The 16,535-nt window shown below is 34.6% G+C and overlaps 2 protein-coding genes across 3 annotated transcripts; both read right to left on the minus strand.

The window, feature by feature from the left end:
• Window positions 1–575: 575 nt before the first annotated feature.
• On the minus strand, window positions 576–2,544 carry LOC107803881 (feruloyl CoA ortho-hydroxylase F6H1-3-like). Its single transcript, XM_016627673.1, has 2 exons — window positions 2,030–2,544; window positions 576–1,152 (listed from the first exon to the last, which is right to left on the minus strand). The coding sequence occupies exons 1-2, from the start codon at window positions 2,542–2,544 to the stop codon at window positions 576–578; spliced, it is 1,092 nt and encodes a 363-aa protein (XP_016483159.1).
• Window positions 2,545–9,774: 7,230 nt separating this feature from the next.
• Window positions 9,775–16,282, minus strand: LOC107803882 (vesicle transport protein GOT1). Of its 2 annotated transcripts, none has more exons than XM_016627675.2 (7): window positions 16,024–16,282; window positions 15,744–15,827; window positions 14,642–14,733; window positions 14,443–14,523; window positions 14,197–14,294; window positions 14,036–14,117; window positions 9,775–10,053 (listed from the first exon to the last, which is right to left on the minus strand). In XM_016627675.2, the coding sequence occupies exons 2-7, from the start codon at window positions 15,772–15,774 to the stop codon at window positions 10,015–10,017; spliced, it is 423 nt and encodes a 140-aa protein (XP_016483161.1). In that variant the 5' UTR covers window positions 15,775–15,827; window positions 16,024–16,282; the 3' UTR covers window positions 9,775–10,014. The 2 variants fall into 2 exon arrangements, with proteins under 2 accessions (XP_016483161.1, XP_016483162.1); XM_016627676.2 differs by having other exon boundaries at window positions 15,744–15,813; window positions 16,024–16,280.
• Window positions 16,283–16,535: the final 253 nt, after the last annotated feature.

The following is a 16,535-nucleotide window of genomic DNA, read 5'->3' on the forward strand; positions in this document are numbered from 1 at the left end:
ACACTTAATTTATCACTTGATCATACGAAATAAATGGAGTTACGCTGGTGAGTTAGTTTTTCCCGTCCGAATTAGCCTTCTTTTTTATGGCAAACCAAACTCTACGGACTATATATAATTATTTGCCAGAGAGAGGAATTATTAAAAAATCAATGCAAGCATTTTTAATTGGATCAATATTTATTAGATTGAAAATAACAAGTATGAAGTATAAAAAATATTGCATCGGAAAGTTATATTTCCGGCAATTGTGATTTTGTGGTGTTATTTGTACATCATGCCCCTTTACAATTTTAAAATTAAGAAAATGACATTTTTAGATCTCTTATGTAGAAAAGACAGTTCTCTTACGTGTACATGTGTAAAAAAAAGAGGTAGTGTCATAAAACTAAAAACAAGTTTGTAAAAAAGAAGTTATAGTTATATGACCATTTGTGAAATTTACCCTCTCAAAGTACGACAAATCGTGAAAATGTTATCAATATTACATGCCTGAAATTTTCTTTCCATTATTTTTCTTACTTCAGCTTGTGGGAATGTTAAATAAAAAAGGTTGTTACACTTGACAAAGTATATCATATCTTTGCAAAATCAACAGTGTCCTTTCCATCATGAGCCTTCCTGAAAAAATGCTTGACATAATCCGAGTAAAGAACTTGCTTATACACTGGTTTTTCACCATTTTCCAACACTTCTTGTAAAGGACCAATAACATCATTTGGCTTAGGGTTCACAAAAATTGGCACTGAAACTCTGTTATTGCTACCATTAGCAATAACACGATGCTCGATACTCTTGTATCGACCATTGCTCAGAATTTGAAGCGCATCGCCAACGTTAATCACAAGCGCTCCATTAATCGGAGGGACAGGAAGCCAAGTACTGTCATTGTCTAGTTTTCGCACGTAAAGTCCTCCGATATTGTCCTGAAGCAAGATGGTTAATGTTGAGACATCAGAGTGACGCCCTACCCCGACTGTAAGTTCAGGATTCGGGCATTTGGGATAGTAGTTAAGGTTGATCCTCTTTGAACCCATTAGAAGTGATTCTTTAGCTTCATCAACCTCTTTCACATTTAGTCCTTTCATTAGTGCTTCCATCAATCTTTTGATCACAAGATTGGCCTTTTTCATGAATTGAAGTGCTTCATCCCTAAGATCAAATAACAATTAGATAGGTTTTCTTTTGAATACAACACAACACAACTCAGTAAAATCTCATTCGTGGGATCTGGGGAGGTTTGGGGAGGTTAGAGTGTACGCAGACTTTACACCTACCCCGGAAGGATAAAGAGGTTGTTTGTGGGAGACCCTCGACTCAACAAAAAAGACAATAATATCAAAAAAGAACAAAAGAATATAACTGTAACAACAAAAGAACCAGAAAAATAATAACAGTGTCGTAGGAGACATCGAATAAGTGAAAAGGCAATAACACCATACTATGCAAAACAAAAAAAATAGTGTAAACATAACATAAACCGCTAGCGGTCCCAGACAAAACTCTATCAAACTCTATCTTTTAAATATGTTTCTTTACAAGTTATTTTTACATTGGGTCACTAAATTTTACCCACTGTAACATTAAAGTCGCTAAACAAATATTTATCGTATTAAATAACTGAACTTTATCCACTATAACAGTCTGAGTCACTAACTTTATAGTTGGTAAACTTCGATTAATCCTATGTGACAAAACTTAGTCTTGTGACTTTACTATTATAATGGATTAAGTTAATTTACTTTAATATGACAAAAGATAATTTTTATTAGGGATCTTTATATAAATAGCCGGTTGGATTCATTGTTTATTTTTCCTAGCTGGTATATATAGATTATATATTGATTATACACGATTACACACATATGATACATGGCTTATAATATTATATATTTGCTGTCTATTTTTAGTTTAAACGGTTAGGTGAGCGGCTATTTAGGTTAATTTAAAGTTGGATGATTGTATATGAAATTAACCTGCTTTTAAACTAGAAGTGGAGAAAAACATGAAAATTAAAAGAAAATTGAACCTGCAAGCAGGAGGCCAAAAATCAGCAGCTTCTTCATCAGAAACATAGAAAAGGCTAAGGTAATCTTTCCACTCTAAAGCCTGTTCAGCTTGAGGAGTAAAGCTTGTCCCAAAACGAACATTATTCGTAGAAGAATACTCTTTTGAGTACTTTATCTTTTCTTCAGCAGGCAAAGCAAAGAACCTATGTGTAGCATCCTTAACATTCTCAAATACTTGAATTGGAATTCCATGATTGACAATCTGAAAAAAACCCCATTTCTCGGCTGCATTACATATCGAATTCGCCACATTTGGATCGTTCCAATTTGACATATCAATGACGGGTATAGATAGTTCTTCAGCCAACTTAACATTGCTCGTGTAAATTCGTTCTTCGAGTGGTTGAATATATTGCTTAGGTAGTGTCTCAATTCCCATATCTGCAAGACCTTTCACTCCATGGCCTTCATTTACAACAAAATTCTTGACATTCCATGTGTTGGAACTAAAGATTGTTGACAATGATGGAGCCATAGCTTTTGATTATTATAACTTTAGTTATTGAGCTTATAATTTGTAAGGAGTAGAAGAATTGATGTATAATTTCAAGTGGTATTGAAGGCTATATATATGAGTTTTCAAGATTGCATTCTATTGTAAGCCTACTTTGGTTGCAATTCTCATGCTTTCCTTTTCATGATAATACTCAAGTTGCATTGATTATTCAATTGCAAATACTTGGCCTTGTACCGGTGCCAAAGTAATTTGCCTTTGAGTTTAAGTTCAATGCACTGACGGCGTAAAAACGATATAAGATAATACATATAAGTATATGCATCAATGGTAAGTTGAATTTGATTTTTTTTTAAGTCAATAAATTGCTATAATATGTTAAATTATACTATCGAAAAAATATTACTGCCAATAATAAGACTTATATTCTTTGCCTATGAAATCATAGGCCATGAGTTATAGTTTTTGATATTTATATTTTGCTTCTACAGGATAGAAGTTGCTGACATTATGAAGTTTATATTATTAGCAAAACAAAAGGAGGAGCAGAGCCTTGGCATGTTTTACTCTAAGTTTCAGTACTCGGGGTTGGTAGAAAGGAGTTGTTGAAAATGCAGTATGTTTAATGACTAAAACTCCCAATGACTGATCCAACTATATGATAACTTCCTCAAATATATTGTTCATGGTTAGGGCCACTATAGGTGACACTTGCCATTTTATGGAGCTTTCTTTTATTTTAATTTATTTTTATTATTATTATTTTATTTGCATTTGCCTTTGAAAGAATTGGGGCCGTGAAAGTCGCATTGTAACACTAAGCTCTAGGTAACGGGAATTTGGCACTGGCTATTCAGAATAGTAACTGGTAATACAAAATAGAATAAATTATAGAATAATGCACTACATAAGTTGATCTTGCAATATTTTAGTCCAGTTATAAGCTTGTAAATGTGCAGTCAAATATCAATAAGATCTTTTCTTCACATTTCCTCTAATTATAACAATCTCATTTATTCCTACCTACCCCTATTGTAGCTCTCTCCTCATTTTTCACCCATAAATATTTAATTTAATTAATGAAAAAGAATCATATGCAAACAAATCTGAAAAGAAAAATTAGTTCCCCATTCAGTCAACATTCATTCGTGTCTTCTTCCATAACCAATACTTCTCTGTTTTTTTTTAAAAAAAAAAATTGTATATCTTCAGGTTTATACATACCTATCACAACTGCAAAACGCAAAAACAGACGCAAGGATCCTAAAACCTCATCTAATTTAATGCTAATCTTGTTAAATTTCGATTATGATTTTGTGAGAAATTTGGAGTGGGTATTGTTTGAACTTATTAGAAATAGTCTAAGTAGGTTGTATACAAAGTTTGAAGTTATTTGCTAGAGATTTGGACTAGTTTTATACAAGAATTGCAAGTGAAAATCGTACAAAAATTTCGTCAGCGATGCTTATACACTTTTATACGAAGAGGTACAGTATGTATATAGTTGTATAAAAGTGTATAAAGATGTATAATCACAGAGTGAAAATATTCTTGATACACTATGTATATAGGTGTATAAAAATGCGAGAAATTCACCAAATACCTGTAAATAATGTATCAACCTTGGATATAATAGTGTATAAGTTGTGTTTATACACTGTTATATACTATTTATACATTATTATACAAATGAATCCTATCAATGGAGCTTCACGTATTCTTTTTCTTCCTTGGGCATCCTCTGAAATTTAACTCAAATATAGCCTAAAGCTACTCCAAATCACTTGAAATTTAAGTTTTGAACTCATCTTAATGATTCCAATCAATTGAGACAACATCCATTCCAAACAACTAACAAATCGAAAAACTCAATTTCTGAAATCGAATCTTCGAACCACTTGTAATGGTGACTTTTATTTTTTAAATCCTTAGTTAATCATTGAAATCCGGAAAAGAATTGAAGGAGAATAACAATAGTAGAGAAATTTTGTGGTGCAAAGGCTGACATGGAAAGGAGAAGAAGAACGAAGAAAAAAGGGGAACGAAGAAATAAGGGGTGGGCTAACTGGTGAAAATTAATTTTCAGATTATGTACAACCTGGGCTATACTAGGTAAGGGCTTCAAACATGGGCCATTTTCTGATGGGTTGTTAGGCCAAGTGACAAGGGATGTAATTCTCCCTAAAAATATAGAAATTTTTACCTCCTATAGCAAAGGTTATCACCTTATTTATTTTAAATAAATACCATTTAAAAAAAAATATATTCTGTAGATACCTTTTAAGGTTTATAGCAAAATATTTAATTTTGGTTACCTCCTAGCCCTAAGACACTAAGTACGCTAATCAGTTACACTATTTTCTTTCTCTCTCTACTTTGATACATCACATTCTCTTCCCCCGTCCCATTAAAATTTCTGCTCTCCTCCTCCTTCTAATGCACAGCGACAACAAACCCTAACCCACACAAAACAAGCGCAAATTATCATTCTTTTTCGCTAAGTATTTAGAGATCATTATAACAGAGATATCGAGCAACACAGGTCAGAGCTAAAAGGAAAGGATGGTAATTACAAATTGAATCTGCAAAAAAAGATAACAGTGACCGGGACAAACGAGCTCGCCTCACCATGATGGAAGGGATGAAGAAGATCGGAGCCAAAGATCACGTATTTTATGGTTGCCTGATTTAGGACTTTATCTCTAAGACTTGTGGAGGTACATAGATTTGAAGCAGTCACTTCCTCCAGGTTTGAGCGTGCAAGATCTTTGAAGATGGAAGGACTATTTGGCTACAAGGCGGAAATTAGGGTTTGTTGTTGAGCAAAGATGACAGAGTTTGGGGCTGAGCAACTTGATTTTCTGTTAATATATTTCAATGTATTTGCAACGTATCACGTGTATTTTCATGTATTTTATTGTATTTATTATCTTTTTATTCATTGTAATTCAATGTATCTCGCTGTATTCCGTGTATTTCATTGTATTCACTGTCTTTTTTTCATTGTATTTCAATGTATCCCGTTGTATTCTATGTATTCATATATTTTTTCAATTAATATAATTTATGTATTCAGATGTATTATATAATTTCTCTAGAGATTGCTATGTTTTGGGGGGGTTTTCCAGTTGAGAATCTTTTTTATAACCGAAAATATAAATTTTATGTGTTATAATTGAGTTTGTTGAGTTATATTAGTAGTCTATTATGTTAATTGATACATTTTCCATTTAAAAACAGTGTAATCCCCTTGTTTCATGTCATAAATACAGTCGAATACAGCAAAATACAATAATTTGTCCAGCTGTAATCCCATGTTTTATGCCATGAATACAGGCGAATACACTCGAATACAACAACTGATTAGCTGGACTTCCCTGATTCACGCCTATTTTTGCTACTGTATTCATGAATACAATAGCTTAAATACATCAAATACATCATATAACCACAAAAAAAGTATCTATAATCCGTTATATAGCAGCAACAACAACAACAACAACAACGACCCAGTATAATCCCACAAGTGGGGTCTGGGGAGGGTAATATGTACGCAGACCTTACCCCTACCCCGAAGGGTAGAGAGGCTGTTTCCAGGAGACCCTCGGCTCAAAAAAGCAATAGGAGATGATATATTAGTACCATAAAAATGCGTAATAAAAATAACAACAATATATAAGAGATACGAAATATGAAATACAGGATACGAAATACGAAATACGAAATAGATGGCTGGTATAGTACAACTAGAAGGTAAAGCCCTGCATCAATAGACGACCACTGACATTCCTAGTCTAACTCCTAACTAGATAGTCTCTCTCACTTGTGCTGTAGAAATATTCACACTCTCCCCTAACCTACAACCTTAATGCTCGACCTCCATAATTCCCTATCAAGGGCCATGTCCTCAGTAATCCTAAGACGCGCCATGTCCTGTCTGATCACCTCTCCCCAATACTTCTTAGGTCTCCCTCTACCTCTCCGCGTGCCCACTACAGCCAGTCGCTCACACCTCCTCACCGGTGCATCAGTGCTCCTCCTCTGAATGTGCCCAAACCATCTGAGTCTTACTTCCCGCATCTTGTCCTCCATGGGGGCCATACCCACCTTCTCTCGAATATCTGCATTCCTAATCTTATCCATCCTTGTATGCCCGCACATCCACCTCAACATCCTCATCTCTGCTACTTTCATCTTCTGGGTGTGTTAGTTCTTTACCGGCCAACATTCAGTTCCATACAACATGGCAGGCCTAACCACTGCTCTATAAAACTTACCTTTTAGTAACGGTGGCACTTTCTTGTCACACAAGACTCCCGACGCTAACCTCCACTTCATCCAACCCACCCCTATACGGTGTGTGACATCCTCGTCAATCTCCCCGATCCCCTGAATAACCGATCCGAGGTACTTGAAACTACCTTTCTTGGGAATGACTTGAGAGTCAAGCCTCACTTCAACTCCCGCTTCCGTCGGCTTAACAAAAATTTCTCAAAGGGTCATATATATATAAGAATTTATTCATTTATTGTACTTAACACGGTCCAGCCTGATTTGACATTTTTAGTAAAAACTTTGGCAGAATGTAACAAAGTGCAAAAGGCGGGAGAAATGCACGGTTAGCCACTAATAACACATGTATTTAATTTTAAGCAACTGTTTAAAATGTCTTTAGTCTTTAGCCACTGCTTTAATAAACTTTAATTGCCCAGACGAAAATACTCTTCTACTCATGTCCTTAATTTTTGAACTTAACTTCAAGACTTCAGGACTACATGTCCTTAACTTCAGGACTTCGGGACTACATGTCCTTAACTTTTGAACTTGGAACTCTAAGTTCAGGACTACAAGTCCTTAACTTTTGAACTTAACTTCATGACTACATGTCCTTAACTTTTGAACTTAACTTCAGGACTACATGTCCTTAACTTTTGAACTTGTAACTGTAAGTTCAGGATCAAGTGTCCTTAACTTTTGGGCTTCTTAGCCTAAGTTTAGGACCTATTGTCCTTAACTTTTGAGCTTGTTAGTCTAAGTTCAGGACCTCAGGACCTATTGTCCTTAATTTTTGAACTTGTAACTGTAAGTTCAGGACCTATTGTCCTTAACTTTTGAGCTTGTTAGTCTAAGTTCAGGACCAAGTGTCATTAACTTTTGAACTTGTAACTCTAAGTACTTTTGAGCTTGTTAGTCTAAGTTCAGGACCAAGTGTCATTAACTTTTGAACTTGTAACTCTAAGTTCAGGACCAAGTGTCCTTAACTTTTGAACTTGGAACTTGAAGTTAAGGACCAAATGTCCTTAACTTTTGAACTTGAAACTGTAAGTTCAGGATCCATAACTGTATGTTCAAGTCCTTTCTCTACGTGTACGTACTAAGTGGGAAGTCTTTTAAGAACTTTATTATGGGTTGGTCCCTCCTCTACAAGTGTAACTGCAACTTCTATCAATAAAATAATCTCATCCAGCTAATGAACTCCTGCTGTATATATGCACCACAACTTTGAATTACCATTGTCCCACAAGTTTATCTAATTAATTTTCTTTTTAATTGATTAGTATTTAATTACTGAACATCTTACTTTTCATGATTATGTAAATTATTATGTCAGCATCTTTCAAAGGTTTCAAAAACGTTGAGTCCACGGCAGTCCCACCGAAAAATTCTTCCGTCTCATAACAGTTCTTCTCCCTAACACATGAAAGAGATAGAATAAAGGGTAACATAATCTTTTCATATTAATTTTAATAGACTAGTGGCTACAATTGCTAAGCATTAAAAATGCTGGATAAAAAGTAAATACCACTTTAAAAAGTGGCTACCCTACACAATTTTTACGCAAAAAGCTGCTTATTCCTCACACTTCTTCCCCACCATCTCCTGCCCCATCCTCTCTTCTCCTCTTCTTCGTTGATAAATCTATTAGTTCCCAGTTACAAGCTACTCCCTCCTTTCAATTTAGATGAAACACTTTATTTATTAGTCAGATCCCAAAAAAATGACATATTTCTATAATTGGAAATAATTCAACTTTAAACTTTTCATTTTATTCATTTTACCATTAATAGGAAGCTTTTATAACCACACAAATGTTTTGGCCCCATAAAGCTTTAATCCCTTAAGGTTTTAAGACCATAAGTTTCAAAAGTCTCTCCTTTTTCTCTTAAACTCCGTGTCGAGTCAAAATGCCTCATCTAATTTGACACGGAGGGAGTAATATAATTTTAATTGTTATACTTCACTCTAACTCAGGCTAGTAGTGTTATTATTAATAGACATTGAGAAAACGGACGACGTTTCAGATCTCAAAGTTGGACTTGGAGGGCAACTCGTATGAGTCACATTTCAGTGGGTTTCTTCTATATTTTGTTTTAAAAAAATTGACAACAGCTAGAAGTGTGAAATCACCCTACGAATATGCATCGCGTCCGATTAACGGGTCTATCTTCAATCAACTCATCTAATAGATTTTGTTCGAGATATAAAACTTGTGTAACTTGTCGAAGCATGTTAAACTGGGACATATTAGTTGAGCGTCAACATAAGCTCACCCACAATCCTTCTTAAAGACTGTATCATCATGTGCCACTGTATCGCTCCGATTTTATCAAATGTCTCCAAAGTAATATTCCCTCCACATCAATTTATGTGTCTTAGTTTGATAGTACACGAAATTTAAGAAAGTAAAGAAGATTTTTAATCTTGTACTCTTAAACTAAATATACGTGTAGTGCCAAAAGGCTGTTGAATCTTCTTGTTTTAAATATGCCATGTGAAAAACTAGAGTTAGAGACTTACTAAATATAGAAAGAGGTATTGTTTTTTAATGAGGCTCAAATGAAAAGTTAGATACATGAATTGAAACAGGAGTATGTGTTAATCCTGGGAAAAAAGATAATCAACGTACGTGGGTGTATACCATATGTTCTTTTCCTTTATCGAATTATAACGATATTGCTAGTTAGATAAATAGATCAATTGGGTAACACTATGACCGACTAAAAAACATCTATTTGACCAACCTACTGGTGCAACACAAGAAAAACAAGCTCAAAAAAATTAACCAAAACAGAACAGGTAGTAGTTACATGGAAAAAGGTTAAAAAGAGAGAAGGGGAAAGGAGAGAGGAAAAGGATCGTTCATTGGTCATTAACTCATTGTTATAATCAGACGCACGGAACACCATAAATCTGGATTGCATATTGCAACTTCTAAGAGTAGGTCAAATGGGCAGTGCATCAACAGAGTAGTAAATCAATAAATTGAGAAGATAAAATCGGAATTATGTTACTTGCAAAATCAATAAAAAATTATGTTACTTGCTCTAGAACTCACCAGGAGCCAACAAGGCTCATAATCATAAACTGCAAACAAACTATACTGTCAACACCCTTCTAGACAACTAGACGTAAAACTTGAGAACACAGTACTTTACAAACGTACGAGTGGGGTTACTCAATGTCGCTTAATTTTGCACCATTGAACTGAGATTATACAGGGACACGTTTCCCACGATAGCGGTCAAAGAACTGCAGAGAAGAATAAACAATCTCAGGTAAAAGAAACTGAACAAGAATTGTAATATGCAATTTTCAACAGATGCACAAGGATTAGAAAATCAGAAGTTACTTAACAAGGTTGACAACCCCATAGCAGTCTATGACCTTATATAACATCTCACACCTTCACCCAACTTCATATCAGTATCTAATAACTAGGCATAAATGTTTAATTTATTTTATTAAAATAGAAATGTCTCAGATAAGATGATAGTGATCAATGAAGAGTGGAACACCCATAATTTCCATTTCCGGGAAAAACAAAGAACTCAGGGAGAGCCTTGGCAAACTTTCAAGTATGTGTAAATAGTTACTCCTAACTCGTAAAACAGCTTGTGTGCTCATGTCGGAATAAGGTTAGAGAAGGAATCAAGTCATAAGACAAGACCAAGAAGAAGTCGCCCAGTATGGATCTTTTCCGGATCTCACTAAATCAGGTCATATCAATTGCCTATTTATGTTGATTCATAGGACACTGCCTGAATAAATTGAGTGAAATTATTTTAGACCCTGTTGCTTAATATTTGGTCTGGTCTATCTCAATTGTGGAAAATAACATCTCAAGTTTGTAGCATGGGAAGTCCAATGACTTGCTTGTAAAACATGTGCAGGAAATGGTTTGGGCGCAGAACAAATTTTAAGACCAACTAGTAGAAAGAAATGTGGTTTCTCTTAAATCATTAATCCACCACAACACCACCTGAACTTTAACATAATTTTGGAAATTTTGAACTTCTCCCTATCCAAACCCATAAATATTGGCTCACTACCTGGTAAAACTTATGGAACCTATAATATTAATTTATTAATTATATTAAACATGCTATGACAATTCAAATTGGCAAAATGCTTCAAAAACCAATAACTTGAGACCTACCTAGTGTTGTACAATGTTTTTAAAATACCATATGATTAATTCAATATATTAATTTCCTTGCCTATCAAAAAAGTTCATTATATTTACAAAAGGTAATGAGGTTTTCAATTTCATGGGGCTTTTTTAAGTTGTTGTAATATTGAAATGAATTAGCCTTAGCAAAATAAAAGAACTAGTTAGCTAAGTGATAATAGCTTAATATGAAACCATGGGTAAAATGTTTATAAGTGTATAATACATAATAGATAGATTATCAGGTTGACCTAATATTTTAACCCTTTGACACCATATCAATACACTTATTATGTTTTGGGCACAGGCCCCTGTCCTATCTTACCCTACTTATAGATTGGGCTTATAGCCACTTCTTATATTTTCCAACCTTTCTTAACAGGTTATAAGATAAGTAAAATTACATAGAATATATATATATAGCAAGTTTATCACTCAAAATATTAAGTGTGAAGTGGATGGTGTTTAAATACAGAAAATAAAGGTATAGGTTTCAGTCTTCCAAGGAAATGACATGGATAACAAAATTAAGATGGTCGAAATAGAGGAGTGTCACAGGAATACTAATTGATAAGAAGATGCCTGAAAAAGTTAAAAAGGAAGTCTATGGAATGGAGTCAATGGACATGAGACCAACAACGTTATATGGACGTGAATGCTGGTCCTAAATATCTCCAAATGTGTGCCATAAAAATGAGACGGTTAAGAAAGGTGTCCAGTGAACATGATTAAACAAAATTAGAAATTATTACGCTTAACAAAGAGATCAAGTAGCACACATAAATGACACAATGAGAGAACAATCAAAAAATATGACACAATGGGAGAAAATTGCTCTGGTTTGACTAGGGCTGTCAAATTTGGCCCAAGGTTGGGCTGGTTATTGACTATCTCACTTATTGAACTTAGTCCATCTTGACTCAACCCATCTCAACCCATTTAAAGTTGGGCTAATTTTTAGTCCAAATTGATCTATGAGTAACTTTGCCAATTTATAAGAAAAAAAAAGTCTTATTTAGTAATTATACAATTTATAAGAAAACAATACATATTAATTAAATCTTAATAAGAATTGGGCGGGTTAGGTTATAACCCAAATTTTAGCCCATCTTAGCCAAGTAACTTTTGGGCAAGTCATATGACTCAGCCCATTTTAACCCGCCCGAGGTTAGTCATGATACTTACGGAGTATACGGGATTGGTTGTACTTATACTACACTCTGCACTTAATTGTGCAGATCCAGGTGTGGGACCTTGTGTTGGATTACTGTGGGAGACGAGGTCGAGTTGCATCATGTTCGCAAATCTTGGCGTCTCTTTCCATTACTATTACTAATATTATTGTTCAGACAATACTTGTATAATATCAGACTTGTAATCCTATTGTAGAGCTCATGACTCTATATTACCAATTCTAGGAGATTTCTTGTATCACAAGAGTCTTTATTTATGATATTTGGCTTTTAGATTTGTATTGTTTCCTAATTTTTATCTTGAATTGTTATTGTTATGCGTGGCTTGCCTAGCAAGTGAGTTAGGCGCCATCACGACCGGATGGTGGTTTTGGGTCCTGACAACTACAGTGCAAGATTAGAAATGACAGTGCAATGAAGATATTGGGTGTGAGCAAGTCAATTTTACGAGTGGTGGTCAATAAATATTGAAGTAATTTGCTAAATATTGGGTGGAAAGCCGAGAAAATTCACTGCATTATTCGTCTAATTTCTTTCTTTTAATACATAGAATATCATGATATAACAAAAGTTAGTAGGGTTGAGAGTAGTTGCTGACTTTTCAGTTTATAAATTCAATGATGATCTACTACAGCAGTAATCAACACCAAAAACAAAAAATTGGGGTAGCAGGTGCCTTGCCCTACAACTCACAACATAAAGATATTAAGACCAATTACCCCCAAAGCCCCATTCAAACAATCATAAAAACCAGTGTTTTGGATAGCGTGCAGCGACAAATAGCGACGAGGGCCCGCTTCACTGAGGCGAGAGGCGCGCAGCGAAGCGCTCGCCTTTTTTATGTGAAGCGACAATTTATACAAAAACATAAAATATTATATACATATAACTAAAAACTCAATATCAAGTCAATGCAATTAATTCTACTATATAAAGAAGACAAAAAAATAGAGCAAAAAAAAAATGATTCTGCCTTTGGAAACACTGTCTCTGGAAAAAAACAGCAAAGAAAAAAAGACAAAAAAAAACAGAGCAAAACAAAAAATTGATTCTGCCTTTGGAAACAGCAAAGAAAAAAGAACAAAAATGAAATTTTTGCCTCTAGAAAAACAGCAACTAAAGAAGAAGACAACACAGAGCAAAAAAAAAGATAAGAGAAAAAGAAAAGTCTCAGTTTTTGCTCGACAAAAACAGCACAAATACAGACCCTATTTGGCTCTGTTTCTATCGACAAAAAACAGAAGAAACAAAATAGAAAGAAGAAGAGAAGAAAGAAGAAAGAAGAAGAAGAAAAAGAAGAAGACGCAGCATACCTCTGTTTTTTCGCTATTGAAGCTTGAAGAAGATGAAGCCAGATGACGAAGAAGAAGACTGAAGAAGACCGTTGGTTTGTTCGCAGGTGAAAAGCCCTAATCGCTGAAGTTTTTTTGTTCGTGGGTGAAAAGATCGAAGCCCTAATTCCCGACTTAAGTCTTCTCCCTTTCTCTTTTTTTTTTAAAAAAAATAGCGACGCTACAGTCGCTACTCGCGACATTGTCGCCTCACGCAACACACCCTAAAGCGAGCGCTATTTGGAATCGCAACGCAACAGATGCTCTGAAGCGACACACCCTCGCCTCGCCTCACGCTATTAGCGCTGAGGCGAGTGCTATTTATAACACTGATACAAACAAAGAGAAATAAAAGCCAAACGAGACCAAACCAAAGCAAAAAAAAGGGATAAAAGTTTGCTAGCCCAAGCGCCACCTTAGACTTTAGACAAAACTGTTTATTGAGGGGAAACTAGTTAACAAATTCCTTGACGCACACCCCAAATAGACAAAAAGATAATAATGCAATGAGATATATATGATTTTAAAAGCAAACATACCGATCTGACAAACGGCTGCTGGAAGATCCAACCTAGAATAGGTATCTTTTGCAGGAATACTGACAGTGTTGGCCAGAAACCACTGCATACAACAATTCATCAGCAACCAAAGGAATAAAAAAAGAAATTACAACATTCAAAGAAACATGAACTCAATATACCTGAAGAGTACAATGAATCCATAAGCTTCAAGAATCATTCCCAATATAGGCCAACCAATGACAACAAAGAAAAAGCCAGCACCAAATGAAGCTGTTCCCTAAGGAACAAGGAAACGATATAAAGTATAAAAAAGATTAAGTAATAGAAACACAAAAGATATATCACCAAAATATCTATTTCAAGAGAGAATAAGAGGAAGGAGGGGGTGAGAAGCAGAAAGAGAAAAACACATAAAAAAAGTAAACCTTATAGTTGCTCCGTTTCATAAAAAATTGCAACGATGACTTGAGACCAATGGTTAGTGCCACCCCTGAGAAGAAGAGGATCTGATTCAGTAAAATAACAGTGCGTCAACTGGGAGGCATAAGCAGAAAGCAAAGAAAAGTTGATGAACTAAAAGGAACATTTAAGAGAGAGTGATCGTGGCAGCATAATTGTACTTACATTTCCCATGGCAATTAGTCCCTTATCGAAGAAGAAAATGATCCCCAAGAATGAGAAAAACACCCCGAATCCCGTCAATCCTAGCCCAATCTCTGCTTCAACAAGCATCCCAGGTTTAGTAGATATAACAATTTAATAGAAAAACAATATGCTTCCATCTTTGCGTTACCATCTTTCAATCTCTAGAAATGCACCAAGTAGCAGAAACATCATACACCCTCTATCCCAATTTATAACACTTTTTTTCTTATTGGGATGTCCACAAGTGTAACACTATTCTACAAATATTGATTTATGCAACTCTCACAAGTTCCTAGATTCAAAAATTATTTAACAAATCAATTTTTATGTTTTGATGTGATGTTTAATCTTTTCTTTCATTTCTAATTATAAATCATACAAGTTCAAAAAATATCTTAAACTTCGACTTTAGTCAAATACGGAGGGAGTGTTTGCTAAAAGATACACGAAAATTGCTAACGTCGCACTTACATAAATAGGAACTCTACAGAATTATTCATTCTAATTAAGGAATATTTTCCACCTAAAAGCGTAGGAAGCCGGTGCCACGAAAAATAAAATGTAACTACTACATCAAATTATACCGTTTAAATCTTTACGCTCCCACGAGCTAAGACAAATATGATCATGATTTCCTGTATTATACAAAACTAAACCGGATACAACATATCATAATCTACATCAGCTTATTAGCTACAGGTTCAACACAATCCAGAATTTTCAACACAAAACATGAATATATATGTGAAAAAGCCACTAAACTTCAACAACTATTATGTTGTGAACCCATAATTCCAAAAATAAGTTCAGTGCAAAGAACTTTAAATGCTGAAATCATCAAGTTTAAATTCCGGATCCGCCTCTGATCTCTGTTACCATTTCAAATGGAGGCTAGACCACAACATCAAATTGGCCATAGTTCCACGAGGAGATACCATTTTAAATTACAAAAAACATCAAAACTCATTAACACAGGTTCTCGCATTCCACATTTCGATGTTGGTCAGTAATACTAATCCTCAAATATTATGAAATGGGAACAAAGTCAATTTGATTCACAAGCCACAACTGATTGACTTACTTTTCCGATCATTCATTTCGAACGAAACCATCTTGACCTAATCCAGACAAATCTAAATCAATTTTCACACCTGCAACACCGAATCTATCAAAAAATATAGTTAATAAATCAATTATTACGAATCCAAGCGAAAAAAAACTTAAACTCCAAAATTTCATGTCAGAACAGTCCGTTAGGGTTTCAAAACGGACACTTCAATAAAGATCCGAAACTCGAAAACGTTCAACACTACGAAGAAACGAACGGCATAATTGAATCTAGAGAGAGAAAGAGGGAGAACCTGTGAAATGGAGAGATAAGAGGTACAATTGAAGAGGATGCGCTCAGAATCGGAGGATGCGAAATGAGAATTTGGGCGGGTTATGCGGGTAGAAAATGGTTTGATTTGGGAGTCGTCTTCGATAGGAAGCAAGAGAATGCTATAAGCGTGATGACATGTATCAACTGAAAATTCTGAATCTGAATATCCCAATTCCCAAATTAGGAAGCTATAACCCGTTTTTCGAAAAGGTATTATTATGCGCAGTTGACCAAAATTATCTAGATTAAAGAATAGTCGGGTGTTGCTAAGTTTATAAGATGATCAAAATCAAATTATAATTCAGTTACAAAAATATTCATAAGTCAAAATTAACAAAAGATGTAAGTTGATCGCCTTTGATATATGACTTTTCCGTTTATAAGCACGTTTTATTTTATTAGATTTACTAATATATTTTTTGTAATTCATCAAATACTCTTCTCAAAATAAAAATTTTAATTTTCTTTTCATTTCATTTTTGCAACTTCTAC

This window comes from Nicotiana tabacum, chromosome 22 (assembly GCF_000715075.1).
Source record: "Nicotiana tabacum cultivar K326 chromosome 22, ASM71507v2, whole genome shotgun sequence".
Lineage (NCBI taxonomy): Eukaryota > Viridiplantae > Streptophyta > Magnoliopsida > Solanales > Solanaceae > Nicotiana > Nicotiana tabacum.